At 43.7% G+C, this 27447-nt stretch overlaps 10 protein-coding genes across 10 annotated transcripts; 6 read left to right on the top strand and 4 right to left on the bottom strand.

Annotated features, from left to right (window-relative positions):
• Window positions 1–3: 3 nt before the first annotated feature.
• BDB00DRAFT_474900 (cytochrome P450) lies at window positions 4–2047 on the top strand. Its single transcript, XM_053117522.1, has 6 exons — window positions 4–193; window positions 285–564; window positions 688–1037; window positions 1167–1338; window positions 1427–1693; window positions 1765–2047. Exons 1-6 carry the CDS (start codon window positions 124–126, stop codon window positions 1916–1918), a joined length of 1293 nt encoding a protein of 430 aa, XP_052977924.1. The 5' UTR covers window positions 4–123; the 3' UTR covers window positions 1919–2047.
• Window positions 2048–4025: 1978 nt separating this feature from the next.
• BDB00DRAFT_874041 (cytochrome P450) lies at window positions 4026–5003 on the top strand (the record flags this gene model as incomplete). The annotated part of the gene is made up of 4 exons (XM_053127171.1): window positions 4026–4089; window positions 4283–4433; window positions 4519–4785; window positions 4937–5003. The coding sequence occupies 4 exons, from the start codon at window positions 4026–4028 to the stop codon at window positions 5001–5003; spliced, it is 549 nt and encodes a 182-aa protein (XP_052977923.1).
• Window positions 5004–5306: 303 nt separating this feature from the next.
• BDB00DRAFT_946602 (uncharacterized protein) lies at window positions 5307–7033 on the bottom strand (the record flags this gene model as incomplete). The annotated part of the gene is made up of 8 exons (XM_053129523.1): window positions 6812–7033; window positions 6604–6718; window positions 6424–6528; window positions 6205–6315; window positions 5927–6091; window positions 5738–5800; window positions 5484–5646; window positions 5307–5387 (listed from the first exon to the last, which is right to left on the bottom strand). The coding sequence occupies exons 1-8, from the start codon at window positions 6915–6917 to the stop codon at window positions 5307–5309; spliced, it is 909 nt and encodes a 302-aa protein (XP_052977922.1). The 5' UTR covers window positions 6918–7033.
• Window positions 7034–8126: 1093 nt separating this feature from the next.
• Window positions 8127–8728, top strand: BDB00DRAFT_831613 (uncharacterized protein). Its single transcript, XM_053124138.1, has 2 exons — window positions 8127–8357; window positions 8434–8728. Exons 1-2 carry the CDS (start codon window positions 8299–8301, stop codon window positions 8609–8611), a joined length of 237 nt encoding a protein of 78 aa, XP_052977921.1. The 5' UTR covers window positions 8127–8298; the 3' UTR covers window positions 8612–8728.
• A 3236-nt stretch (window positions 8729–11964) lies between these two features.
• Window positions 11965–12389, bottom strand: BDB00DRAFT_728946 (fork head domain-containing protein; the record flags this gene model as incomplete). Its single annotated transcript, XM_053118282.1, has 2 exons — window positions 11965–12060; window positions 12237–12389. Coding segments are annotated over 2 exons (249 nt in total), but the record flags the coding sequence as incomplete, so codon positions are not given.
• Window positions 12390–16000: 3611 nt separating this feature from the next.
• On the bottom strand, window positions 16001–16900 carry BDB00DRAFT_729410 (Per1-like protein; the record flags this gene model as incomplete). The annotated part of the gene is made up of 1 exon (XM_053118286.1): window positions 16001–16900. A coding segment is annotated over one exon (900 nt), but the record flags the coding sequence as incomplete, so codon positions are not given.
• Window positions 16901–17186: 286 nt separating this feature from the next.
• Window positions 17187–18790, top strand: BDB00DRAFT_874037 (uncharacterized protein; the record flags this gene model as incomplete). The annotated part of the gene is made up of 9 exons (XM_053127170.1): window positions 17187–17253; window positions 17346–17417; window positions 17502–17668; window positions 17809–17998; window positions 18109–18126; window positions 18222–18329; window positions 18402–18417; window positions 18499–18598; window positions 18680–18790. 9 exons carry the CDS (start codon window positions 17187–17189, stop codon window positions 18788–18790), a joined length of 849 nt encoding a protein of 282 aa, XP_052977918.1.
• Window positions 18791–18993: 203 nt separating this feature from the next.
• BDB00DRAFT_474561 (uncharacterized protein) lies at window positions 18994–19865 on the bottom strand. Its single transcript, XM_053117520.1, has 2 exons — window positions 19718–19865; window positions 18994–19641 (listed from the first exon to the last, which is right to left on the bottom strand). Exon 2 carries the CDS (start codon window positions 19634–19636, stop codon window positions 19049–19051), a length of 588 nt encoding a protein of 195 aa, XP_052977917.1. The 5' UTR covers window positions 19637–19641; window positions 19718–19865; the 3' UTR covers window positions 18994–19048.
• Window positions 19866–19868: 3 nt separating this feature from the next.
• On the top strand, window positions 19869–22364 carry BDB00DRAFT_766526 (glutamyl-tRNA synthetase; the record flags this gene model as incomplete). The annotated part of the gene is made up of 11 exons (XM_053119602.1): window positions 19869–20114; window positions 20206–20278; window positions 20343–20380; window positions 20469–20516; window positions 20628–20798; window positions 20902–21072; window positions 21178–21438; window positions 21516–21684; window positions 21806–21840; window positions 21932–22049; window positions 22120–22364. 11 exons carry the CDS (start codon window positions 19869–19871, stop codon window positions 22362–22364), a joined length of 1575 nt encoding a protein of 524 aa, XP_052977916.1.
• A 111-nt stretch (window positions 22365–22475) lies between these two features.
• Window positions 22476–24098, top strand: BDB00DRAFT_831598 (diphosphomevalonate decarboxylase). Its single transcript, XM_053124137.1, has 2 exons — window positions 22476–22612; window positions 22729–24098. The coding sequence occupies exons 1-2, from the start codon at window positions 22574–22576 to the stop codon at window positions 23908–23910; spliced, it is 1221 nt and encodes a 406-aa protein (XP_052977915.1). The 5' UTR covers window positions 22476–22573; the 3' UTR covers window positions 23911–24098.
• Window positions 24099–27447: the final 3349 nt, after the last annotated feature.

Here is a 27447-nt window from a genome sequence, read left to right as displayed (position 1 = left end):
TTGACATGGTGAGTTAAAGATCTATTCTAGATTCATCATCTTCACTTTTTCCCGTCCACCTGCACTCGTTCCCTCGCCACCCAAATCTCCAACCTCCACATATGTTATCCGTAACACAGGACCATGTCAAGTCTCGGTGTTGAAAGACACATCGCCACCATCGACCCTGCCAACACTGAACATATTCTCAAGGGTACGTATATGCAAATTAACCCGACACCCGAATAGCTCTCACGCTTGAGCGAATGACTTGAATGTCTTACATCATTGTGTACTATATCTAGACAACTTGCAAAATTATGGCAAAGGTCCCAAGTTTCAAGAAGCATTCAACGATCTATTCGGTCATAATATCTTTGATGCCTACGGCGATCAATGGCTTCACCAAAAAAAGGCTGCTCGTCTCATTTTCAACGCAATGTACATTCGCGACCATTTCACCACTGTCTTCGTGAAAGAGCTGCGCTACATGATCAAGGGGATTTTTGATGTTGCAGCTGTCAACCGAGAACCAGTCAATTTCCATGACCTTATGTTCAAGTTTACGCTGGATTCGTTTGTATTGTACGTTGAAGTCTAGGGCACTGATTCCTTTTGCTTGTCAAAAAGGCGGTACCTTACACCAAATCATGATGATGATGATACCAGATATGCATATTAAGAAGCTCATGTAACAATTTTACTCAGGTTGGGATTTGGTGTCAAAATTAATGGATTGCAGCAGGAGGACAAGGTTCCTTTTGCTGAATCTTTTGATGCGATACTATCGAATTCATTATGGCGGATGGTGTCCCCTGTCTGGAAACTGTCCGAGGCAATTAAACCGATCTTGTTCCCATGGCAAACTAGCATCAAGGATCATGTCAAGGTTGTCGACAACTTTGCTTACGAGGTCATTGCCAAACGTAAAAAGGAAATGGCTGAGGGCCAGGAGTTCACGGATTTGCTATCACGTTTTATGAACATTCGAGACGAGACTGGTGAACCTTTAGATGAGAAGATCTTGCGGGATGCTATTCTCACATTTGTTGTTGCAGGTATGTGACAAATTTGCCAAGTCGCTTGATATAAGTGTATCATAAGAAATTACATGACATCCGCAGGAGAGAGAACTAAAAAGATTGATTTACAAACATTCACAACTACTACAACTACCACTACTATAGGCAGAGACTCTACTTCTGTAGCCCTCTCTTGGACATTTTACAATCTGATGTTGCATCCTCGAATCGAAAACAAGTTGTTTGAGGAAATCAAGTCACATATCACCGACGAGATTGAGAGCGATCCTGCTGCTCTGTATGAAGCTATTAAAAAAATGAATTATGCGCATGCTGTGTACGTTGATCAATTCATCTGGATGTATATTAGTCAAGATCCAAGTACTCATGGTTTAAATACATTTCTTCTTTCTGTACATGAAAAGGTTTTACGAAGTTTTGCGTTTGTATCCATCGCTTCCAGCCAATACCAGATACGCCTTGAAGGATGATATTCTTCCGGATGGTACACATGTTCGTTCTGGCGATTCCATAGTCTGGGGCTTTTATGGTCAAGGAAGATCCACAAAAGTCTGGGGTACCGATGCTAAAGAGTTCAGACCGGAACGCTGGCTTACTCCCGAAGGCGAAGTGCGTCGTGAAACTCAAGCGAAATGGCCTGCTTTTCACGCTGGACCAAGATCATGCCCCGGGTATGTATATTTTATTTTTTAATTATGGTGAAAAGTGAAAGTTTTATGTAGACCTAACGTTTTCTATACAGACAAAAGCTTGCTACTCTCGAGAGTTTGGTGGTTATCGCCATGCTGCTCAGACGCTACAAGTTCAACCTTGTTCCTGATCAGGAAGTCACGTATACTCCCACTGTCACGCTAGTCATGCACAATGGCATGAAAGTTTTCGTGGAGCAGCGCTAATAATCGTTTATTTTTAATCCTTAACCACTTATCTGTCATCACCCCATTTTTCCTAGTCAACCTTTATACAAACATTGGATGCTAATAAAACTTTATATACCCATTAGATTTTTTTCAAGCTCATTAGCGTTCACATAAATAGCTCTGCCTGCGCTCTATGTAGCATATAGATTTTCCCAGTTCATGCTTTTGTACTTACGCGAGATTTTACTCCGTAAATTTTATTGCATTATTTTTACAACCAAACGTTACTGTAATGTCTATCTTTTGAAAAGCATTTCTCTCCCTAAGGATTCTCGTCTCCAATCATTCCGCCTTGTCAGCATGCCATTTAATACTATCAGTATGCGTATCTACGTATGACGGTGATTAATCAGTTATGAAGACTGACATGTGGATGTGCATATGACATCAACTTCAAAAAGCATTTTGCGGGCCTTCTATGCAAGCGGACATCACCCTTCAAGGACTTTTACATGTGAAATATAACCTACTCGTCTTTTCACCCTGCAGTTTTTCAAGCAGTAGATGTTCTCCCTTTTTATTTATAACTTCCTCTCCTTCTTTCCCAACCAACGCCTTTATTGAGTTAAGCATACGGAAAGTTCGTCTTCGTGGCAAGCACTTGGGCTTGCGGGTGCTACAGCAGTTACTGTACTTTCTGCGAAATACAATGGCAGAGATTTTTTTTGATGAACATCAACTCAACATTTCATACAAGAAGTGTTATTCTGTTCTAGGTGATCTATCCGTATGCTTCTCGGCAACCGTTCAACGATCCTTGATTTCCTTACACCTGCATGTAAGATTTGGACACCTTGACACGGTGAGCTAAATATCTATTCTACATACATGCCCCTGACTTTTCTCCGTTCACTTGTACTCGTCTCCTTCCAACCCAAATTTCCAACCTCAGCTATTATATTCGATCTGCCGACAACTAACTTGCATATATTATAGTTTAAATATTTGTTCTATTTATGGAAGGCTGGATTGACCAGTGCCATAAGGCATACGGTTGATTGCTTGCGGTACGGAATTATCGATGCTCGAATGGTAATGTTACAAAGAGGGGTAGTAGGACAATAAGAAAACCATTGAGAAAACGAATAGAAAATTGAATAAAAAAACAGAAGAAATGTTTAAGATAATCGCAGATGAGCGGGAGAGAGCGAGATGATGCACACTAAAAGCAAGGAGGAAATTGTATTATCGGGTGATATACAATAGAAAAACTCCACTCTGATTGGTGGGGTGAATATAAAGGGAGTCGCTGTGAAGATAGTTCAGCATCTGTTTGTAGTGGTTCGTCGTGCAGTGCTCTCCAGACTTTGAGCCATTGATCCTGGGAGAATCTACGTTCCGATTTAGGGAGATTGTTCATAATTTGATCAATAGGGTGAATCTCGTGTGAGGGCGCCAGAGGGTGGCTGATCGTGGCCTTGAGAGATGTCATCTCCTCGCTCAGTAAGCTTGACACCCACAGCGACACTCACGTAGTGGGTAAGAGGGTAACCAGTGCATCCGCCATTTGACCAGTCGATGGCGGTCGCGAGTTGAGGCTGGATGATAATGATTGGGTCGATTATCCGTATGTTTCGAACGCATCAAATAGACGATTTGCTGAGGCGTAATGCGGCGTAATCATCATCGCGTTGTTGTCTAACGGCCTGGTTGACCGAATCATCGGATGACGTGCTGCTAGTTCATAGTCGACGATAAAGTTGGAACAATGGATTAGAAGTAGTTAACTGTCTCCATTGGTTGTCGATCGTTTTCTTTGTATATCGCCAAAAGAAGATTGACTCGACTGATCGTGCTAGTTTGCATATGTTATACGTAACACAGGACCATATCTGATCGGTACAAAAAGAGGTACATACCAACACCATTAAACCTGCTAATATTGACCTTATTCTCAAGGGTATGTATTAATATCCCCATTGATTCAATTCCAGAATATCTCTCACACTTGAACAAAGGACTTATATGCCTTACATTTTTGTGCATTACTTTTAGACAACTTTGAAGATTTATGCCAAAGGTCCCTGATATCAGGTATGCAATTTAAGGAGCTCATGAAGTCATTCCCAAACGTAAAAAGGAAATGACCGAGGGCCTGAAGTTCAAGGATTTGCTATCACGGTTTACGAACACTCGAAACGAGACTGGTGAGCCTTAGATGAGAAGAGCTTGCGAGATGTTGTTCTCAACTTTATTGTTGCAAGTATGTGACAAGTTTGTAAGATGTATCTCATCAGATGTTACGTGATATACGCAGGAGAGGCATTCACAGCGTTAACAACTAAGTACTACGACTACTATGATGATATTGTAGGCAGAGACACTACTGCTGTACTGTAGCAACCTCTTGGACATTCTACAATTTGATATTGCATCCTCGCATTGAAAACAAATTGCTTGAAGAAATCACGTCACATGTCACCGACGAGATTGAGAACGATCCTGCTGCTCTGTATGAAACTATAAAGGGAATGAATTATGCCCATGCTGTGTACGTTGACATATTCATCTATATGCATACATAATTTTTTAGTCAAGATCCGAGAACTCGTAACTTAAATATCTGTATATAAAAGGCTCTACGAAGTTTTGCGTTTGCATTTATCTATCCCAAGTAATATCAAATACGCCTTAAAGGAGGATGTTCTTCCAGATGGTACACACATTCAAGCTGGCGATTACATAGGCTGGAGCCCTTATGCTCAAGGAAGATCCATCAAAGTCTGGGGTCCCGATGCTAAAGAGTTCAGACCGGAACGCTGGCTCACTCCCGAAGGCGAAGTGCGTCTTGAATTTGAAGCGAAATGGCCTGCTTTTCACGCTAGACCAAGAATATGTCTCGGGTATATATCATACATTTTCTTTTCTTTTTGAAGGTTTTATGTATGTGTAACGTTAACTTTTCAGCTAAAATCTCGCCACACTTGAGAGTTTGGTAGCTGTCGTAATGCTGCTTAAAGAGCTACAAGCCCAGCCTTTTCTCTGATCAGCAAGTCGCGAATATTTCCATCATAAGCTAGCCATGCCATATGGCATGCAAGATTTCGTGGAGCAGCGCTAATAAGTAATTTTTCTTGCTCCATTATCATCTAGTCGACTCTAACTCCGCCTTTTTATTCAGCCTTTATGCATACAACCATTTATTATCCACAATAACGGACTCCCGTAGCGTGTGCTTATACTGTATAATTCTGTCTGTATTCTATGTAGTACTTATACATAGAACCAGATCGCATATATCTATGACCCATTTTCGCTAGTATTTCCACATAAACTAAAAACCATAATGACGACCAAGATGCGCGTAATAGAGTTTTGCTTTCCCAAGTTGACTTCAAGATATATATTTGGTGTTTAAATAAAATCATGCTGCTAGTTGAGATTTCTTGTATAACCAATAATTCCGTCGGATCACATCGTATTTGGTGGCAAGATCATCACACATCTAAACACACATATAAAGGGATAATCCATGGTTATTTTTTAGGATATTTTGTTTCTTAAGAATGGAATCTTGCATCTAGTACACGATAATTAGTACCTGTAAAGCTGCAGCATCAATAGATGCAGAGTTGTTCTTTGCATTATGCTCCAGCACATCAATGAATGTAGAGTACAAATGTGGAGAATGAATCTCCTTTGCCTGCAGTTCTTTAAGAAATGGTTCGATCTGGTTAAGCGGTTCCTCAGATGCTTCAAGTAATCTAATTGTAGACAACATACAGATCCAGTTTCTTTTTTTAGTTATGATAACTCTTTGCATATATCCGTGACAAGAGTTTGTCTATCTTTTACCCGTTAAGATAAGTCCATCCACTTGAATTATTCGGTGCTTGCTGTATTTTCTTTTTTGTGAATCTATATTAAGTACCGCACCACGCTTAGTCCTTTCTCCCTCCATTCTTTCTTTCAGAGCTTTTATGTTGTGCAATATAGATATATACATATGCAAAGAAACTTTGTGAAAGGAAAACACAAACTTACTCAATCTCACTATCAATATCTGCTTGTGATGCACCTTTTGGTCGATTAAATAAAACATAATGGCGATGGTTCCATGCAGAGTTATTCCGGATATCAAATACGAGCAGGTCATCGGTATATTGGAACTCTTGGTCCCATAGGTCAAACCGTGATACTACCCATTGTCTTTAGTAAAGACAAAACCTTTTATTATTTAGTAAAACGGTATATTTTTTGTCTCCCAGGTATACACTCTTGTTCCCTTTCTAAGATATTTAAATACATGGAATAGAGCTTACCGATATGACCAAGCGTGGTAATTTTTGGAGTCTTCATCCAAGATGGCATTAATGAAAGGCAATTCATTTGATCCATCATCCAACTTATCCACAATCACTTGTCGGTGATGCCTTTATCATCCATCCAAAAATCGGAAGAGCTCAGTAACAGTACCCACCCACAAAATAAAGACAAGTTACACGTCCAAAGAACCAAACGAATCCCCTTTTGTAGCATACCACACTTGATAGTTTTTAGCCTGTTCCCTAACAACTTCATCGACATACTCGAGCTCCTGTCGCAGATCCGCACCAATACCCAACAAAACCTCTTGACGATATTGCCTAAAAATATGCAAGATCGTATCTTCCATTAATATTGAAGGCGAAACTTATCACAGCATTTCCTGTTATACTTACCACACTGTATAGTGTGCAGGATTCATGTCGATAATATCGGCGATAAGGTCCAGTACGCGCTGCGACTTTTCTTCTGTTCGACTTACAGCCCGAAAATAGTCCATGGCATCTCTGTCTGTTGTTTTATTGATGTATTATTCGATTCCGCTTGGATGGTTAACTAAAGAACGCCAACTTAAAAAGAGACAGGAAGGAGTAGAAAACCTACAATCGGCAGCATAAGCAATAGGAACCAGTGGATTAGGACCGTCGTCCTGCGCTACAGGTACAACATCGTTCCATTCAGGTCGTTGGCTGTATGGTAGATTCGACATTCAATTCCTAGGAGCTAAAGGCGTAGTAATGGTTCGGAGTTTGTCGCTTCGCGTTTTTTCCGTTAAAGCGGCGAGTGGAGTTCGAGGGCCTGGGTTGCGTGTCTTTTTTCTCTTTTTCCTTTGACTTTTTTTTTTTTTACGAAAAAGGGAGGGCAAAAAGGGATCAAGGACACATTAGTTCACAATGATGACAATCATCCTTGTACTCAGAGTGGAGGAGTTGCTTCTTTCTTTCCATTCGTGGAGAGAGAGAGAGGCAAGTTGCTTCTGCGAGGCAGAAACCCCCTTTTTGGCCTTGATGGACGACATGTCTGTCAAAATTGATCTGAGTGAACAACCCGTTATAAATTCTATCTTTCATTATAGTCAACTAGATCATCTTTTTATTTAATTCCAAACAAAAAAAGTTTTTCTTTTAATGCGGCTGTAATAGTGCTTCCATAGCATTGTTTTGTATGTATGTTTTGTAAATGTGGAAACCAATAAGATAAAAAAAAGCTATGTATTTTGCTTGTAGGTTTTGCAAATGAAAGTAATGTACACAAAGGTACAGGCAACAAAAAAGATGGGCGTTCAATATTTTTGATCCAGCATCGCGCGGGAGGCTAATGAGCTCGGTGAACTAGAGTCACGTCAGATACTGCTTCACATGGGAAGCGACTTGGAAAGATCGGTGTTTTGATGGCGAGAAGATGGGTAGCGGCTTGTTGTCGGACGATATTGCTTTGGATATGACACCAATAGTCGAGATATTGTAACCCGCCGCTTCATCCCGTCCAAACGTGCTTTTTTCAATGATGCAGACAATTGCGGTTGGTGCACCGAAGCGCACCGTTTGCCGTCTTTAGCTTTTCATCGATACGATACTTGTGTAGCTTCATCAGATGGTAACATGCTGGGCATGTTTTGCTACTTGGATATTCATTTGTAATCTGCACCGTATCTGCTTCTGCGCTGCCAAGTCTCTGTTGTAACTTATTGTGTGCGCCAAAAAAAAAGTTACAGAGCCCACAGAGCGCCGCAAGCGCCAAGATGAAGCTAGTTTGCAGTGAAAAACCGTGTGGCGTATATCTCTTGTCCGCTGTTCCTTCTGTCGTCTAATCTTATCGCCATCGTTGTTGCCTGTGCGGCGCTTGCATTCTTCTCTTCTTGCATGACGAGCTTCCATTGTCGCCGCCTTCTTTTTTGCTGCTGTATATGAGTTTCTGATGTGGTTGTGGATGAAGATGCTGCTGCTGAAGTAGTTGCTGTTGCTACTGCGGCCTGTGGATCCTCCCCTTGCTGTGACACGCTACCAGTGTAAGGCGCCAGAGTTTGTAGAATCGTCGAAAGCTCGCTCAGGCTTGCTGTAGCCGCGACTACGATCCCAGGGTCAATCCCAATGACTCTCAACGGCTTCTTGCTATGTAGACTCTTGACGATCTTATCTTGTATGATCCGCTATGTAAACATTGGGTGATAACGTGTCAGTACATTATTCTGTGTCCTGGAGTTCCCTTTATCACACCAGAAATACCTGTTCTTTGTTATCTGCTTCTCCCACGTTGCCCATGGCCTTGCCTCCGGCTCCTCCTTCCAATACGTATAACTCGGATCTGATATCCGCCAATTTTGTTTGGGAGCTTGCGAGTTCAGACTCTACAGTACTTGATTTGCTACTACTCGTATACCATGGAGTCTTCCATAAAGGTTGAAATCCCAGATTTCCTGTTTTGCGACCCTTTCGGAATTCGCGACCAGTATTCGCACGATCAATTTCCAAGCGGGCGCACTTCTTACGTAAGCTTGCTATTTGCGACGACAGCTGCTTGATTTGCGCTTGCTTCTTTGATTTTTCTTGTTCCACCTTGTCTTTCAAATCTTGTATTGCTCGCCGCTTTGGTGCAGGTTCGCTCTGGTGTCGCTCGGCTTTGCGCTTCCTGGCCTTCTTTTTGCCTTTGTTACTGGCTTATTTGTTGCCTTGCCTTTCCCTTTCTTATCCGGTTTTCCTTGACAGGGGCCTTTGCTGCGCTTGATTCTCCTTTGTCCTCCTGCTTGTGTTCCGACTCACTTTCTCTGCAGTCCATTGTTGCTTCGACGTCCTGCTCGTTCTTGCTTTGATATGGTGCCTTTTCAATGAACTTGGATCCAAGGGCTCGGACAGTGTAGCGATCGACAAAGGTCAGGCGGCATCGAAAGCGAAAAGCATCGCGTTGCAGAGCATTCTCAATCTTTGCTAGATTGAAAAATGCCCCCCCCCCACCGTAGCTTGTCTGTCAAAACCTTTGCCGGCTTGGCGCTTGCTTGTAATTGCCGTAGGGGGTTCGTGCGACGGTAGGTGGTAAACCTTGGAGAACAATGTGTACAGCTCTGGAGGTCTAAGGTGGATGACGTGATCCTCCGCATCTACATCAGGAAACACAGCTCTAACGTTCTGCTAGGGTACTACTAACTCGACGACAGCGTTGGTGATATATGATATGAACTGATATGGGGCTTTGGCTAAAACTTACTCACCAGTACTACTGACTGGTCAAAGTTAAGAGTAAAGAAAAGGGGTAATAAGGATGTGTGAGTAACAACGAAGTGGATCAAATAGGGAAGTACAATCAGGTGCGCTGCTGATATGCAGAATCACTCGGAAATGGTAATCCCGCTGCTTTAATGTACACACATCTTCCCTCAAGCTTTGACACAAGCAAATTTCAACGCCCGCTATTTTATTACCATTTATGGAAGGCGTTACAGGGCAGACAGACAGACACAGAGAGACCAAAAGGCCTGAAAAGGGGAGGGGAGGGTGGAAGCAGAAAACAACATGAAAGTTTCTTTTTTTAGTTGAATGGGAAGGGCCATATTCACAAGCTTGGGAGGTAATCAATACAGAGAAGAAGAAAAGGGCTATTAACGGTTTGTGTCTTTCTTTTTAACATTACATACGCATGCGCGATAGTAAAAGTAATAAAACAGTGAATAGCTGAAGAAAAAGAAGGGGGGCGGGAAAGATAGATACAGTATAGAAGAAGAAGAAGAAGAAGAAGAAGAAGAATAGAGAGCGCGTGCGTGGGAGGCGAAATAACAAAACAAAGCAGATTTTTCATGTAACAAAACGCAAACAAATGGTACAACGAAGAAAGAAAAGAAGAAGAAGATGATTGGTGGTATACATGCGGATGATTGGTGTTTTTTTTGTACTTGCAAAAGAAGAATATGAAAGAGATGTGTGTGCGTGTGTGTGCGTGTGTTTGTGTTTGGCTGGTCGTAAACGTATAGTAGTATAGTATATAGGATATATAAAGACAAGCGAGCAGACGATATGACATGTAGAGGCTGGCATGTTGCGCGCTGTATCACAACACCGGATTCCATCCAAACGTTTCGCCTGGGTGGCCACCTTCCAATGAGGCGACAGCAGTGGCTGCAGTAACGACCTGGTTTGCATTTGTAGCTGGCAATATGAGCGGCGCCTTGTTGTCTTTGGCACGCATCTTTTCCTCTTGGCGCTGCTGGCACCATTGCATGCTGTTGGGCGGTGATGGTGCCGTTTCATAATTTATGCTGCTGCTGCTGCCGTTGTTGTTATTGTTGTTGCTGTTGCCTGCTTTACTGTTGTCCACCGTATTGGAAGCCGCAGCGGCGGCGGCGGCAGCAGCAGCAGCGGCAGCAACGGCAGTCGTGGGATGCGACGATTCGGTCGAGTATGCAGGTGATGGGGGCTGAGACGGCGTCGTCATGCCAGATGCAGCAGCGACTGCAGCAGCGGCAGCTGCAGCTGCAGCACTGTTACTGTGCGACGCTCGATATGCAAGGTGCTGTTGTTGTTGTTGTTCTTCATCGTTGTTGAATCCCAGTGCACGGCGGTATTGTGGTTGCGGCGTGGCAAATTGACTGTGTTCTGATGCTGCATCTTGCTGTGGTTGACTATTATGCTGCTCTTGAGTAGTAGGTGGTTGATGATGATGATTAAGATGTGCTTGAGTAGGAGTGCTACTATTATTTTGAGAAGATGAAGCAGCACCTGCAGCGGTTGTAGTAGAAAGTGCAGACGATGCACCCGGGTTACCATTGTATGGCGTCTGCTGATGCGTCAAAGCTGCTGCTTGGCTTTGTTGATGCTGTTGATGATGCTGTTGATGAGAAATATCGCTTGCCGTCCAATTCATTGAACTGGTTGGCGATGATGAAGGTGGAGTCATCATGTTCTGATGAGAGCCGGTGGACGATGATGCGGGTGAGTATTGATACAAGGTTGATGGGCGCGACAACGGATGGTGCATCTCGTCGGGTGCATGCGCAGGGCAACCTGTGCCACCATATGCATAGGCGGCATACATGTTCTGATTGTAGTGGTTGCCGGCAGCAGCAGCAGCAGCATTCGAGTTATTAGCGTACATGGAACCGTACGCGGAATTGGTGGCCGGGACGGGCGTTGCAGGTTCCATTGCGTTGTTACCAGGAACTTGTTGCTGTTGCTGCTGTTGTTGTTGCTGCTGCGGGTGATGCTGGTGATGTGCATGGTGATGTGCATGATGATGATGGTGTTGGTAATGCTGGTTTGACATGGTGCCTTCCAAATAAACATCATAGTTGGTTGCTACAATAATAAAACGAGACATGTTGACGATTAGCAAGAGTGATATGCGTGGCACAATATACGTGTAGAAAAAAAAATGGAAGCTTAAAAAATATAAAGTAATATACCTCCTGGCTGCTGTGCGCACGGGCCGCTGTGTGAGCGCGATAAGCTACTGACTGGACGCTGCATATGCGGATGGTGATGATAGTGGTTGAAATGTCGGTTGTAGGCGTAAGGGGTGGCATAGTAGCCATAGTTGCCTGTCGCTGTGTTGTTGGCAGTAGCAGGCACGGCCGAAAGAGAGTTGGCCTTTGCAGCGTTGGCATCTGCAGAAAGCGAGCGTCCGTCACGATAGCGACGGTTGCCACCTAGTGACGATGACCAGGATTCGGGCCGATAAGATGAAGGCGCAGGATCGCTACCTGACCGGCTGTTGCGGCCACGCATGGACATGGAATATCGGGATCGGTGCTCAGCTTCCGCTGCACGGTAGTCTACAATCCAGTACGAGCCTTTGCCAGGTTCGTTGATTGGTCTCGGTACACGCACGAAGCTTTTGTTCAATGACAGATTGTGACGGATAGAGTTCTATAAATAAACACAATTATTATCATCACAATTATAATAATAAATTTTAGAATTTTTTTTTTGGGGGGGGAGGATAGGTAGGCAGAGATAGTTGTTGTTGTTGTTGCACACAGCCATCAACCATGGATCACACAGAGGTATCTATCTCGGAAGCAGAAATTTTTCTGGCTGCTTACCTTCCATCCTGTGCCGGCGGTGCTGTAGTATGGGTAGTGCTCAATGACCCATTGATAAATTTCACTGAGCGTCAGCTTTTTATGCTGGCTGTTTTCAATAGCGTACTTGATCAACGTGGCGTAGGAGTAGGGCGGCTTGCCTTCGGTGTTTTTCTCTACGTGGATGTCTTTCGTAGACGGTGTGCGGTGGCGTTTAGGCTGGCTGGTCTTTTCTATAGAGCCAGAGGGCGATGGCGTAGGCTGGCCATGGTTCTGGTGATAGCCAACCGAGTCTTGCGACATGGCCGAGACTGTGCTATTGTCTCTGGAAGGATACCCAAGCGACATCCAAGAAGCGCTGTTGTTGTTGTTGTTGCTGTTGTTGTTTCCGGAATACGACGATCTGCGCGAGTCTATGTCGGTCTGGCTATGGTCGAGCATGCTGTGCGGCTGCGAGGCGGTAGCATCGGCATGTTGTTGGTCGTGGCTAACCTGGTTGGGCATAGCTTGCACAGGCGAGGTGGTGTTGGTGGCGGTGGTGCTTGCCGTGGTTATGATAGGAGGCAGCTGAGTGTAATAGCCCTGGAATCGATCGTTCGAGTTGCTATTGTTGTTGTTGTTGTTGCTGCTGTTATTGTTAGGCGAAGGAGAGGTGTTTGGACTCGTTGTGTTGGTGTTTGTTGTGGTAGCAGCAGCAGCAGCAGCAGCGGAGGCATCGGAAGTTCCGAAGGGCTGTTGATAGGGCATTCCGGTGGAGCCGTGCATAGATGAAGGACGGTCTAGCCAATCGAGAGCGTTAAAGCCATTACCAGGGCTCTGCAGTTCAGCCATTAGAATACCGTAGGATTATGGATAAAGAGAGTTGGAGTATTGCTGTTGACAACAGTAGTCGAACGCTGGGAGTGAGGAAGAGGAAGAGAGAGAAAAGGAAGAGAAGGAGAAAATTATAAAGCTCTGAAAAAATGGACGTTTGTTTTAAATGAACACACCTCACACACATATCACAGCGCACACCACGCACATAGTACGAAACGGGGAGGGAGGGCGTGCTGGGTGGAGAAAAAGCAGGTGGGGTGAGTGGGTTTGGGTTTGGGGGGGAGGGGGTGTTGAGAGGAGGAATGGACTATGGACTGTGGATGGGTGCTGAGAGAGGAGAGGCGAAGAGTGCATCCCATCCTGTAGGGTCAGGTGCTTCCCATTGTATTGAAAGCGGTTTAGCCTGGAAAGCCCCCTTTTCTGTTTGAAATCCTGTCGCTCTCGTCTGATTCCTTCGAGTCCATATCGGCTGATGATGAATGCGAACAAACGAACGAAAGAGCGAACCCACACACACACACACACACACACACACACACAAATTCGCTTGCATACATGCGGTGTCTTTTCTTTCCCTCTTGGCATTTGCTCCCCAAGGGACTCGCTTTTTGTGATCCACGATCTAGTAGAAAACACGTAAGGATCAACCACCTCTAATCACTCACACAGAAACATGGAACACTTCCGGGCGCAAAGGCCGTCGTCCGTTGCCAATGAACTGCATGCGGCAAAACTCTAATTTGGCGCGGAAGTGCTTAGCACCCCGACCGGAACGGCCGTCCCGACCCCCCAAAATCATTCGCTCTTTTCTTTTCATAGTCGTGATTCTGGGTTGCTCTCTCACCGCCTTCCTCTCTCTCTCTCTCTCTCTCTCTCTCTCCCAGCACAACAACAACTTGCGACAGATAAACAATAGAAGGAACTCCAAAAGGGAGGAGTATCAAACAGAAAATGGTCAGCAGCGGAGCATGAACCGGTCATCAACAAGGCACGGTTGTTGATGTTGATGTTGTTGTATACCTGCGCGATGTGTGTTTGTTCTCGCTAATAATGATCATAATAGCAGTATTGAGCAAATAGCAGATGGAGACGACCAAGAACCCTCCTCCAAATGATGGCAAGCAAGCACTGCCTCCTCCAGGCTGCTCCCCCAAAGAGTGCCGCTGCGATTTCCCAAAACAAAGATCTTCGATAGCGCAAGTGTTTCAACTGTAATGGCCACCCCGAATATGGTCAGATGGATTACGCCATGCTGCTGCCGTTGCAGACTGAACTACTGCCCATTCTACATGGCTCGCCTCTGCAGATCGGGTCTAGCTTTCCGGGGTTATTATACCTTGGGGGCAGGTGTGTTGCAGGTACTGCGCATCGAATTATCACTATTTCTCGCTCATCCGCTTACTCAAGCACCCACCCACCCACTCTCAGCCAGCAGCAGCTATTCTATTGCGTTTATGCCGCAACAACGTAAACAGCTGTCAATGCCAGTTTGTTCATTCGTGGGTAAACAACAACACAGCAGCAACCAAAAAAAAAGTTTACGCCTCTTTCGGATTGACCTCTTTGGTAATAGCATCACCATCACAACCATCACCCAATCACCACAGCAACCATCACAGCTTCTTTGCTTCCTTGCCTGCTGCCCCCCCCCCCTCTCTCTCTCCCCTCACCCCCCCCCAAACAGCCCACATGAGTTTCTTGCTGCAATCGTAAATCCGGGACCCAATATTGCCCGTTTCAGTCTCTTTTTTTTTCTTTCTAGCCTTTCTGCGCTTTTTTTTACCTGCTGCCTCCTTGTCGTCGTCGCTTCCTTGTACTCCGCGCATATCATCCATCAGACACCATCATCAGCACCAGCACCATTATTAAGCAGACATCAGCTTCGTTTTCTTTCTTTGGATGTCGGCGCTGCGTCATTCGGCTTTGACGAACAAGGTAGGGTAAGAGCCTCCAATAACGTGTGGCACTCCGTGTTTCTTTTAAAGTTTTAGTTTGCCACCCTCTTGCACCCAAACGCAACGCAACGCAACGACCACTAAACCACTCTCCGCTTTCTTATTCCCACTTTCCAAATTTCTTGCATTCACCTTGTCCCTGTCATCAAAATGGGTGCCACCACGCTACACTCTCACACTCTGCTGTTTTCAGCAACAATCATACGCCAGAACAGAACTCTTTTTTTTTTTTTGGCTAATGAGCCGAAGAGCAGTTGATCGTCTGACTTTGCTCTTCACCCCTCCCCCCCCCCGACCCTCCGCGGACTCTGTCTTAGCTGCATGGTTTCTCTTTAAGCCATCGGCTCATGCTTTGTACTCTTCCGAAGCTAATAATACCACAGGCACGCACATTGTTCACACACACACACACATTAACAGGCCAGCAAGTGATCGGCAAGATGTGTGTGTGTGTGTGTGTGTGTATACACTCATAACACAGGTGGTCAGTGCGAAGCAAAAACATTTGCTTGTTATGTAGCCCCCAACTTTCTGTTATTGATGTTATACATAGTAACAACAACTCATCATGGATTTGTTATTGTTATGTTTGTTTCCAAAATCCCTTAACATGGATGTATGTAATGTGTAATGCTTAAGCTACAGGATACGCATAATCAATGATTGGCATATGTGGCCAGGAGCCCCCGTTTCCCGGAGACGATGCTTGTTTTTATTCCTTTCTGTTGTGCTGTTGTACAAGATCATCTATTATTGTCCCTTGAACCAGCTTATGCACACTGCTAACACCACTGCATCATTATCTTTACAACCACCCTCTTTGTCTTACTCTATGTGTGTGGAGGAGATGTCTTTTTATTTACAAGCAAGAAGATTCATGCATAAACATGTATCCGTAACTATTCTATTTCTGCTGCTAATCATAATACATCAAATTCGTTATATTTGGAGGATAACAGCGTCGTCTTCGTCGCCATCATTTTGTGGAAGCACGGACCAGGTACTTTGGTTGAGGGAGTCCAGAATTACAAAATGATACCATAATGGCGCAACAAAGATCGTCGAAAGATGCCACAAGCTGTGTGCATCAAACACGCGTCCAATCGGTGGAAAATCAAATACTTCAAGCATCACCGTCAATGCGTTCGCCCCGGTTGCATAGAGCACCCAGTGCCCGTACGAAAGCACTCGCTTGTTTTGCCGCAGATAACCAACGACAAAGTACCACATCACCCACATGGCGCCTTGAAGTACTGCAAAGATACCGCATATGATCATGTTGTAGACGTAATTGAACGCGACAAATGACATGAAGAACATGTGTGTTGCAAAAAGACCCAAAAGCACGCCTCCCAGAAGCAGTTGTTTGCGTCGGTCGTCGATTTGGAATATCCGCAAAGTGGCATAGTATACCGAGTACAAGATTGACATGGCTGCGCTGAAATAGTCGAGCTTTTCGGTGAACGGCAGGTCGCGCGTGTGGAAAATTGTCGATTGGATCCATGTATTGATATTCACTGCCGCATAGCCCAGTATAAACGGACGTAGATAGTACTTTGTCGGGATTTCTTTGGCCAGCATGCGAAGGTAGTGGTAGTGCATATAGAGATTGCCGAGGGAAAAGGCCACCGATGCAGGCTCTTGTATGCCCCAGAGACGATAGAATGGCCATTTGCCGTAGAATTGGTACATGGGTCCGGGTCGAGCGTCGGTAACACTATGCATGCAATTATACCGGCAATTGTCTTCGCAAGTCCATAGTGTAAGCCGTAGATACAGCGGCTGCTGTTGTTGTTGTTGTGCCGTGCTGCTGCTGCACTGTGCTGCAATGGTCGAATTGACGCAACTGATAAATTCGGGTAGTTCGTCTCCCTCCGAGGCTATACTTGACCTTGTTGCTACCACAACCAGCAGTAGAGTCATGACAACCCAGCGAGAGTGCATGTTTGCCAGCAACATGCCGAATGTGCAAAATTTTGAAACGGAATGAACTTGTCTGTTAATCTTTGGGCCGAAGTTTTTATTTTCTACAACGCATATTTCCATAAATCTCGAAAAATGTTTAACCGAACCGACACTTGAATTTTTGGCAAGCCTGTACCACCATCTCAGGTGGGGCCCAACAGGCGGGTCCAAAGTAAAAGAGCACCTTTGTGATTTTCTTTTCTCCCCCTTTCAAAAGCTCTTTTGGATTAAAAAAATGAAGCCGCCAGTGACCGCAAAAGCCCACGTCGACAATCTTATATATCTTGACGACTACATTGACAGTAAGCAAAAGTTTCACAACACCAGAAGAATTTAGTCCCTCCTTTGGAAATCGTTGTCCTAATCAAGGAACTTTGCTATGGAAAAACCCTAGCCATTGAAGCCCTACCACTCGAATTACAAAGAAACTTTACCTTGTTGCGAGAACTCGATGGCTATGCTCAAGGTAAGTTTTGGAAATTGAGAAGCTAATGAACGCGTGTGACAAAAGCAACAACTACAGTGGAACTAAGAAAGAATTCTTTTCTAGATTTAGTAGAGACTGTCGCGAAAGAATCCATCGAGTTGATCAACAATATCAAAGAACTCGACCCGATTACACGCATTGAACGGTTGAAGCAGCTGGCCACTTTGCTAACAGAAACATTGAAACGTGGTGAAGAGAAAGTTGCGCTTGCCAAAACGACATTTGACGCTGTAAGTGAAAGGCCCTTTTTTTTGGCGTCGTTGTCTATGGTGTTGTTGTTATTTGGTTATGGAACGTTACAATCTCCACTCTCCGTTAATTGATTTCTATTGTGTATAATTTTTTTCCTTTGGGTTTGTTCGGTTTATAGGTGGAACGCCATTGTAATCGTTTGGATGCTGATTTAGTCAAGTTTGAAGAAGACAGTCCGTTGGGAGGACGGGATCGAATCACCGCACAACCTGGTTTGGCACCGTCAGCACGCAGTTTATTACGAGAAGTGGCCCGTGACAAAGTAAGCCGCGGCTACGACCGTAAAGATGGGAAGGGTGATAAGCGAGGTGAGTACTACTTTCACGTTTAAAAATTGATTTTGCTCATAAAAAAAAGAGTACTAATTAATGATGCCATCTCTCTCCCTCCCTCTTTCTCCTCGTACGCCCATTTCTAGAAGCTGGTACTGCAAAGAGTAAGTTTTCACGTTTTGTTTTGTTAAGATACTTTGAATTCTGTTTTTGGAAGATAAAGTATCATAAAGTAAACTTATTCGCGTCCAACTTTTAGAGCGCAAGATCAAGGATCCAGGATCGCCACCATCTGGTACTGTTCGACAAGCACTTAAAGAGCCCAGACCAATCAAACATGTTGACAAGAAGCAAGCGTTGTCGTCAGGTAAGATAAAAAGAAAAAAAGACCGCTTTTGCTTGAATCATGGGCTAACACAAAGCGCGTTCATTTCTGCAGGAAAGAAAAGTAAAACGTGAGTGCGAATTTATCTTACTTCGCTTTTGAGCGTGGGTCAACGATACATTTTATAGCTAAACCAACTACATCTTTATAGTACTGTTCCTGCCGATCTACCAATCGATCCAAATGAGCCATTGTACTGCTACTGCCAGCAGGTGTCATATGGAGAAATGGTCGCGTGCGACAATACCGATGTAGGTTGCACAAAAGAATTGTTCCTCCATATTGTTGTGTGTATCACCTGCTCACTATCAATGCTGATAATGCTACTTTAGTGCGAGATCGAATGGTTCCATCTTGCTTGTGTCGATTTGAAGACCGTACCCAAAGGCAAATGGTATTGCAACAATTGCGTATCAAAGATGAAAGGCAAACACCGAAAGTGAGCCTACTATTAAACCGTTATCAACTGCCCACCCATTCATCCAACAGCAAATTTACTATGTACATAATTTTTTTTCATTCTCCCGATTACTTCAACACACAACACACGCGTACACGACACTACATTACAGTTCAATCCAACTCAACATAAAAAGCCACCACATATTATATTTTTTCCTTTTATACCAATATATTTCAGTTTGCAGTAACTACTCTTTTTATTATTGCTACTTTGGCCTTGTGAGTATGTAAATTTCGAATTACATATTAATTGGTCCATCATCATCACTGTCTTCACTATCGTATGCATCATCAGCATATTCGCCAGCATTCTCGTCCTCTTCGCTCATCGGATCTTCGCACGTTGCCAAGGGTGGATACCATGACGACGACGATCCCATGACGGCTGCTGTGGTTGGCAAGGGAATCGGTACCATGGTCTCGCACATGTCTTCACCAAAGCAACCCGAAGGAATCGGTAACGACATACGGATATCTTCACCAACCTTCCTGTCACCACGGTTGAGCATCGTTTTTTCACTTTCACTACTCTTCGTTGATGCGAGGTTGCACAATTCGAAAGCTTGATCCAGACTGACAGGCAGCTGCTCACCATATTGAGTCATCCATTGCTTTCGCCACTCTGCTGCCTTTTCATGTATCGAAAGGGTGCTATGCCTTGCCACTTGAAGAAGGCTATCTATCATAACTTGTATTAAATCAGAACAGAATGGTTCTTCTAGAAGCTCGGTGACACGCTTTTCGAAATTGCCGTCACTGTTGTCGTGGTCGTTGCTAGGATCGCGTCTTGCCATTGCTGGTTTGTTTAGAGCACGTCTTTTACCCATTGTCACTACAAAAAGAGACAAAAAACAGTTGAGTAACGTATATCATACATTGCCTTTGTTCATGTTTCTAAATGTCCATACCAGCATGGAGAAATAGTTCATGTAGTTATGTAGCTGTCAAAAATACGAAGGGTTTCCGAACCCAGCGAAGAAAATACAAAAGACGAAAGTTGGGGGGAGGTCAGCACGCAAATCTACTACTTTTTGTTTTCCCTCTTTTTCCTTTTATATTATGCTTGTTGCCCTGTCAACTCGGATCGCTTTCCCGCGACAGCGATCCTGGATCTACAACGTACGACGATGCTGCACTACAACTACAACAACAACAGCACGACAGCAGCAGCCAGTGCGTGTTCGTTTTGCACCTAGTCCTACGGGCTATTTACACTTGGGTGGTCTTCGAACTGCCTTGTTTAACTACTTGCTGGCCAAAAAAACAGGTGGTGATTTCATTTTGCGCATTGAAGACACGGACCAGGTATTGCTTTTCTGCTCTCCCCACTGAATTGACTACAAATCGGCAACATGAGCTTATTGTCAAGTTTATTTTTTTTTGGTAATTTGTGTAGAATCGATTGGTAAAAGGGGCTACAGAAAAGCTTATTTCGGTATTATCATGGGCTGGCGTTGAACCTGACGAAGGTAAATAAGTAAATTTGCGAAAGACGTAAGGAATATGCCCCTCCCACTAAAATGAATATATTAGGACCTACTGCTGGTGGATCGAAAGGACCTTATGTACAGGTAGATGCGCGTGTATACTTACAATATCGGACATGCGTGGTTATGTCAATGCAAAGAGATGCTTAAAGAAAATATCGCAAATGTATAGTCTGAACGAACAGATATATATCGTGAACACGCTCAGCAATTGATCGAGGTAACTAAAGGATGCTACAGGGGAGAAAAGAAGAAGGAGACGGCTCCATGTATATCGGCTTTTCCTGGATCAAGTTATTCTAAAACGCACTATATACTATGGATGAAATAGAACGGTCATGCTTATAGATGTTTTTGCACACCAGAACGGATAGACCGGATACGACAAGTGGGGTTGAAGCATGGCAATCAAATTGGATACGATAGACATTGTGCACACTTGAGTGACAAAGAGATCAATGAGAATATGGACAAAAAGCTACCTTTTACTGTTCGGATGCGAGTAAGTGGCATAACAAAAGAGCAAATATATACATATAGCATGCGTTCACATATGTAATGATGATGGAATTCAAACAAACTTTGGATCGCTTGTTTGTATATAGACTCCAGAGGGTGAAACCAAAGTAAATGATCTTGTGCACGGCCAAGTCAGGTTCAATAATCGATTATTAGACGACGGTATTTTGTTGAAAAGTGATGGATTCCCAACGTATCATTTGGCAAACGTGGTTGACGATCATATGATGGGCATCACGCATGTGTTGCGGGGAGATGTATGTTACTTGAGGAAACTGTTTTTTTTCGTTGGAAAGATTTATAGAATGAATTGAAAAAAAAAATAGTTTAGACTAACACAAAAGACACGCATGGCTTGATAGGAATGGTTACCATCGACGCCTAAACATTTGATTCTCTATAAAGCATTCGGCTGGAAAACACCTCATTTCGCCCACCTTCCTCTGTTGATGAAGCCTGGCGGTGGTAAACTATCCAAACGATCGAACGATGCCTTTGTGGAACATTATATCAACAAGGGTTACTTTCCCGAAGCACTCAACAACTTTGTGGCGCTACTTGGTTGGAGTCCACCTGCAGGAGAGAATGAAATTATCACCACTTTGGATGCATTAGTTGACAAAGTAAAAAAAAAAGAACGAAAACGAACACAAAACGATTTTGTTTAATAATGTTAATGATTTTTTTTTCGCAATGTTAGTTTGATATCAAGAGCTTAAACGATTCTCAAGCAGTTGTGGATGCTGATAAGCTGGGATGGATCAACAAGCAACACTTGATCAAGCGAGCAGAGACGGCTGAAGGAATTCTGTCAATGGCCAACTACTTGCAGCCTATCGTCCACAGTACATTTAGCAGAAGGTGTGTGTGTGCATACAGGATGATTGGAAAACTATATTCAATTGTAGGAGCCGCATAACTGACTTGAGCCTGTTAATTGTAGGCTCCATGATATTGACCCTGAACACAAGTACATATATCGACTTGAAGCTGACTACATAGGCAAAGTGATTGATGCTGTCAAGGTTAGTAATTTAATTCCCCAAAGGAAGTGGTAGGAAGTTCTTTAAAGGATCACAGGGAAGAGTATCTTACAGTTTTGTGGTAATCAACTAGGAGCGTATTCGGGTTATTCATGATGTTCCTGAGTTGTGTGAATACTTTTTCATTGAACCGGATTACACCACAGAGGACGCAAATAAGTTGAAGAAGAAATTGAAAAACAAGCCAAAAGGTAAGTATAATTAGAGTGCTTACGTATATCCCCATGTAAGGATCGTGGTATACTAATGGGCAACATGTAGATATTGTGTTCTCGGATGCTGCTCGACAAGGGCTTGAATCATTAGAAACATTTGATACCACAGCCATCAACAAATACTGGCATGACTTGGCAGCTAGTCATGACGTCGATTACAACCGGATAATGCCGGTTTTGCGCTTTGCAATGACTGGAAAAGGCGTTGGCACCTCGATTCCTTTGACCATGGAAGTGTTGGGTAAATCAACGTGTTTAGCGCGACTGGATAAAGCTCGTGATTTCTTATAATAAAAAGCAATGTATAATACATCCCATCGGCATATAAGGAGAACAATGAAAAGACGAAGGTTTGATCATGTTACCTGCAATGTACTGTAACTGGGAAACCTGTTCGCCACCAAAACCCCTTATTTTTTCTTTAAAACAAAACCCCGCCTGTCAACGCCTACTCGTTATTTTGCGTTCCTCTCTTTTGAATCCTACAACCACAAACCACCATGAAGACAGTTACCTGCACGGCACCCGTAAACATTGCAGTGAGTATTACTTCGTAAAGAAGGCTTCAGCATCTAGAGATTGGCACCGAGATTCATGACTGTCGGGGGAAAAAAAGGAAGAAATGTAATTAAAATTGTGGCATCGTTCTCGTCAGGTCATCAAATACTGGGGCAAACGCGATACCGAACTCATCTTGCCTACCAATGACTCGTTGTCCGTGACGCTTTCTCAAGACATTTTGCATAGCAAGACAACCATCTCGGCTGGCAAGGAATACACACAAGATCGTTTGTGGTTGAATGGCAAGGAAGAAGACATTACCAAGAACCGCCGCATGCACAATTGTTTCCGCGAGACACGCGCTCTTCGTCAAAAGATGGAACAGACCGATGCAAGCCTCGAGCCTTTGTCGACCTACCACGTTCACGTGTGCTCTGAAAACAACTTTCCTACTGCTGCAGGTTTGGCTTCGTCTGCCTCGGGTCTTGCTGCATTGGTTTACACTCTGGCCAAACTTTTTGATCTGAATGTCAGCGTATCTGAATTATCGCGAATTGCTCGTCAGGGTTCTGGCTCGGCTTGCCGTTCGTTGTTTGGTGGTTTTGTTGCTTGGGAAAAGGGTGAGGCAGAGGATGGTTCGGATTCCATGGCTGTTCAGGTGGCACCTGAATCGCATTGGCCCGAGTTGGAGGCATTGGTATGTGTTGTCTCGGATGCCAAGAAGGGTACTTCGTCGACCGAAGGTATGCAGCACACGGTCCAGAGCAGCCCCCTGATGCAGGAGCGTATCAACAATATCGTGCCTGGCCGCATGGAAGCTATGAAGAAGGCCATCTTGGAGCGTGATTTCCAGTCGTTTGCTGAAATCACCATGCGCGACTCGAACCAGTTCCACGCTGTCTGTCTCGACACATTCCCCCCTATCTTTTACCTCAACGATACTTCGCGTGCCATCATTCGTCTTGTCACCGAGTACAACAAGTCGTCGCCCGATGGCAAGTTCAAGGCCGCATATACCTACGACGCAGGACCAAATGCAGTCATTTACGCTCCCAAGGAAAATATGCGCGAAATTATTCAGCTCGTTTCTCACTACTTCCCCGGTCAGGCTTCAACCTACTTTACCGATCCTTACAACGTCATTGCTGGCGCACCTCTTGGTCAAGACTTTGTGCCACAAGGCCACTCGTCCTTTAATGAAAACGCCATTCCCGTCTTTGCTCCTGGTAGTGTGAGTCGCTTATTGCACACCAAAGTGCACGATGGCCCACGTGTCTTGACCTCGGAAGACGATTCGCTCCTTAATGCTGAAGGCTTGCCCAAGCGTACTGCATGAAAAGACAACACAACCCTTTGATTCTTTTTACTTTCTCTTTTACACGCTTATAGTTTATAATCATCCACTCTTTTTTCCCCACTAATCGCTTCATTGTGTTTGGAATAAAAACATTTCTTGTTTGGTACATATATATAACTAGTAACTAGTATATCTAGCGCAATCATTATTTGTGAGGTATCGTATTACGATGGTATAGAGTTCTTTAATAAATTAACCGGGATTCTCATCTAGCTGCAACGGCTTATAATAGAAATATAGACTACCGATAATTATGTACAACTATGTATATATGGTCACTATACGTTTCTCGAATAGCGTTGATTATATGAAGCTGTAGCATGATATTTTCTGCTCGTCATTCGGGTCATAGTAGAATCCTTTGGGATCGTAACGGACATAGCATATCTTGTCTTTAGAAGAGCAATCAGGGTCCCCGGATAAGTCGGTGTCACCGGAAGCTTCCGAACCGCTGCCAAGAGAAGCAGGGTAGTAATGAGGAGTGATGATATGCATTGGAACACTACTGTATGTGTTATATTGAGGCCGGGCTCTTCTTCTATACCGTCGTAGACTTCCAGCTTCAAAAGAAGCTGTATGCCAAGAACCTTGCATACCATGTCTGGCGTATTCCACCAAGAGATATCGTATCTATTGTCGGCATGTGTACGATTTTAACGGTCAGAGAGCGAGAATTCCTCTATATTTAACGTCAAAGGCTGTCAGGAGTGAGGCTGTGTGTTTGGTTCTTCTCATCGAAAAGTCAACGTCGTTGGAGCCAAAATTCGTGTGTTCCATGATTCTGGAGTCGTGCCGTGGGTTTTCCGATAAGGGGTACCTCCAAAACCGGTCCACGATGGCGATCCGTCCACGGACATGCTTACTTTGCCTGGATAATCGAATGCTGGTGTCCAGAGCAGAGTATAGACAGATTTTTTTTTGGCAATGAAAGCTACATTCAGCTGTCGCTTCAGCTACAGTAGCCCTTGTTCTTCGTTGGCTTTGTATTTTCCTTACATACCACTTCTGGCGTTGTGGTGGCCATGGTATGGTCGGAAGATACATTTTATCTGAATCCTCTGCGAGTTTTTCCTTGCTTTCCTGTGACTACAGCCAAGTTTGCAAAGATGAAACCGATGACAGACGATGTCTCGTCTGCTCTTTGTTGTTCCAAAGCCTTGCTACACAGTACACTAGCGCTTGAACCAGGAACACTAATGTAATTAAACAATGCAAGGACCCGAGCGGAAGCCGACCGTGAAACCCAGTACTGCCTCGTACCATTATAGAGATATGTGCTGTAATTCGCTAAATTGAATATTCTTTCTCGTATTCCCATTACACTTACTTGAAATTAAGTCGTAAACAAAGAAGTTATGATCCACAATGTAACTGATGGTTTGCAGTCCGCTATTCAGTAAACATCCATATGCGCAACACAACCCAGCGCAACCCAACCCATGTACTTTACCAACCATGTCTAAAACTTAGCGTTTATCTATCGGATATTAATCGTATGTCGGTACCTGCACAAACAAGGTTGTTGCAAAAGTTTTGCCTGGAGTTCAGCATTACAACCAGAGCATCAAGTTCTCATTCCGTGTCCCAAAACACTTATGACCACCTGGGCGCGTCCATTCTTTTATCAATACCAGAATGCACCATCTGATGTGAACTATTACAGACGGTTTAAATTCTATCAAATAGTATTTCTATTACATAAATCCTATCGATATTTGTATTCCGCTCTATATCATAAATGATGATCTCAAATCTTTCATATGAGATGCCGTAATAAACTTGCGAATATGGTTGGCAATACATCAAGTATTTTTTAAAGATTGGTAGAGTGACGCTGGTGACATAGTGAATATCGCTTATGATTAATGACTTCATGGTTTTTTGTCGATCTTTAAAGATAACGCACTTCTCTGTTCGGATCAATGACTTTCGCTTGCTTTTGGTCACTTGAATGTTATGTTCAGCATATACCTATACATACGAAAACTAAATTCTGCAAAGAATTGGTATGGGTGGCATGTTTACATGCTAAAATTACAATTTTATAAATTGAATGCTGTGAAGAGTCAACCGGCTGTACATCCATAGCTGCTGTTTGGATGACGAAAAGTAGGCAATCAAAATGCCATTTGAAAACACAATTCGTATTTACCTGCGTGTACCTGCACAACAGAGCAAAGATCCCATTCGTTTTCTGTGGTCTTAATGCGGGCAGTAGCAGGAATATACTGTTTGATAGCACTGATATAATATCCAACTAAAAGGGATAAAAGAACAACTAGAACGTCCATGATACCCTTTCAACACTAAACTTTCTATTTGCAGCGGCATAGAAGGACTCTTATGTATAACGTAAACGATTGCATATTCTGGTGAGGACGAATCTCAATAAAACTGACCAATTGACACTTCATCATCTTATGTAGGCTTGCTCAGGAAATTTTTTTTACGAGAGCTTATACGACTGCAGCAGTGATATTCGAGTATCGATGCAGCTATCTTACCGGAATATATAATTAACTCTGTGTGCGAAATGGTGCCAATTACTGTAGATATATATGATAGCACATGGACGACAGATAACCACTTGTAACGTACACTTGAATAGTATTATTACTCGACAGGGGATACATACTTTCGTTTGCGGTAATATATAGATGCGCCATAGCCCATGTAACAACCGTAGAATTGAGTTACACAGCTCTGGGAGCAAGAAGGATGAGATGATGGCTTGCTAGATCATCATCATCATCATCATCATTTTTCCTTGCAGCAACTATATAACTATAGTTGACATGACGATATGTAGATATTTATCCAAAGTAATCGCGTGCGCTGATGCATATGTCTTTAATGAAAAGGCCGGTTTAACTTTACTATTAGCGAAAAAGCTTAACATCACTTGTTCAAGAAATATATGCGTGGCGTCGTCGGCGATTGAATTTGATAAAAAAAAAAGGTTTAAATGATGCCGCTCCTCTGCGGGAGCTGTTCCCTTTTCCTCCCATCCAGCCCTTGTCGTGTACCTGCATTATCTATTTGCAACGATAACAAAAGCGATTGATCAAGCTTTCCCAAGCAACAGCCGGAGAACAATAAGAAATGTCAGAACCCAGATTCTGTGTGACACCAATCACGAGACAGGATGATCAACACTAGAATGCATATGTGTGTAGGATGAAAGAGGAGCAACAAATGGGAGGCGAAAAAAAAAGTGCGCCACATGTTGGTGTAGATTTTATTTAAACTATAGAGGATGCATGCTAATTGACAGAATGAAAGTTGGTGTTTTTGGTGGGGGGGGGGCGGCGGCGGCGATGGCTGTTGTTGTTCTTTTTGGTTGTTGCTGGTGCTGGTGAGAGGGGTAATAAACTAAATTCAAAGATACAATGGGTAGAACAGAACGAGAATCGCTGTTGTTATGTGTGAGTGTGTATATACTGACTATATGTAAAGTGTAAGAAAATCGATGTGGCGAAAAGGGGGGGGTGAGGAGGTGGTGTGGCGAAAAAAGGT

The sequence above is a fragment of the Zychaea mexicana genome, assembly GCF_025766255.1.
Source record: "Zychaea mexicana strain RSA 1403 chromosome Unknown BDB00scaffold_55, whole genome shotgun sequence".
NCBI classification, from domain to species: domain Eukaryota; kingdom Fungi; phylum Mucoromycota; class Mucoromycetes; order Mucorales; family Lichtheimiaceae; genus Zychaea; species Zychaea mexicana.
This window is presented reverse-complemented; position numbering and strand designations above follow the sequence as displayed.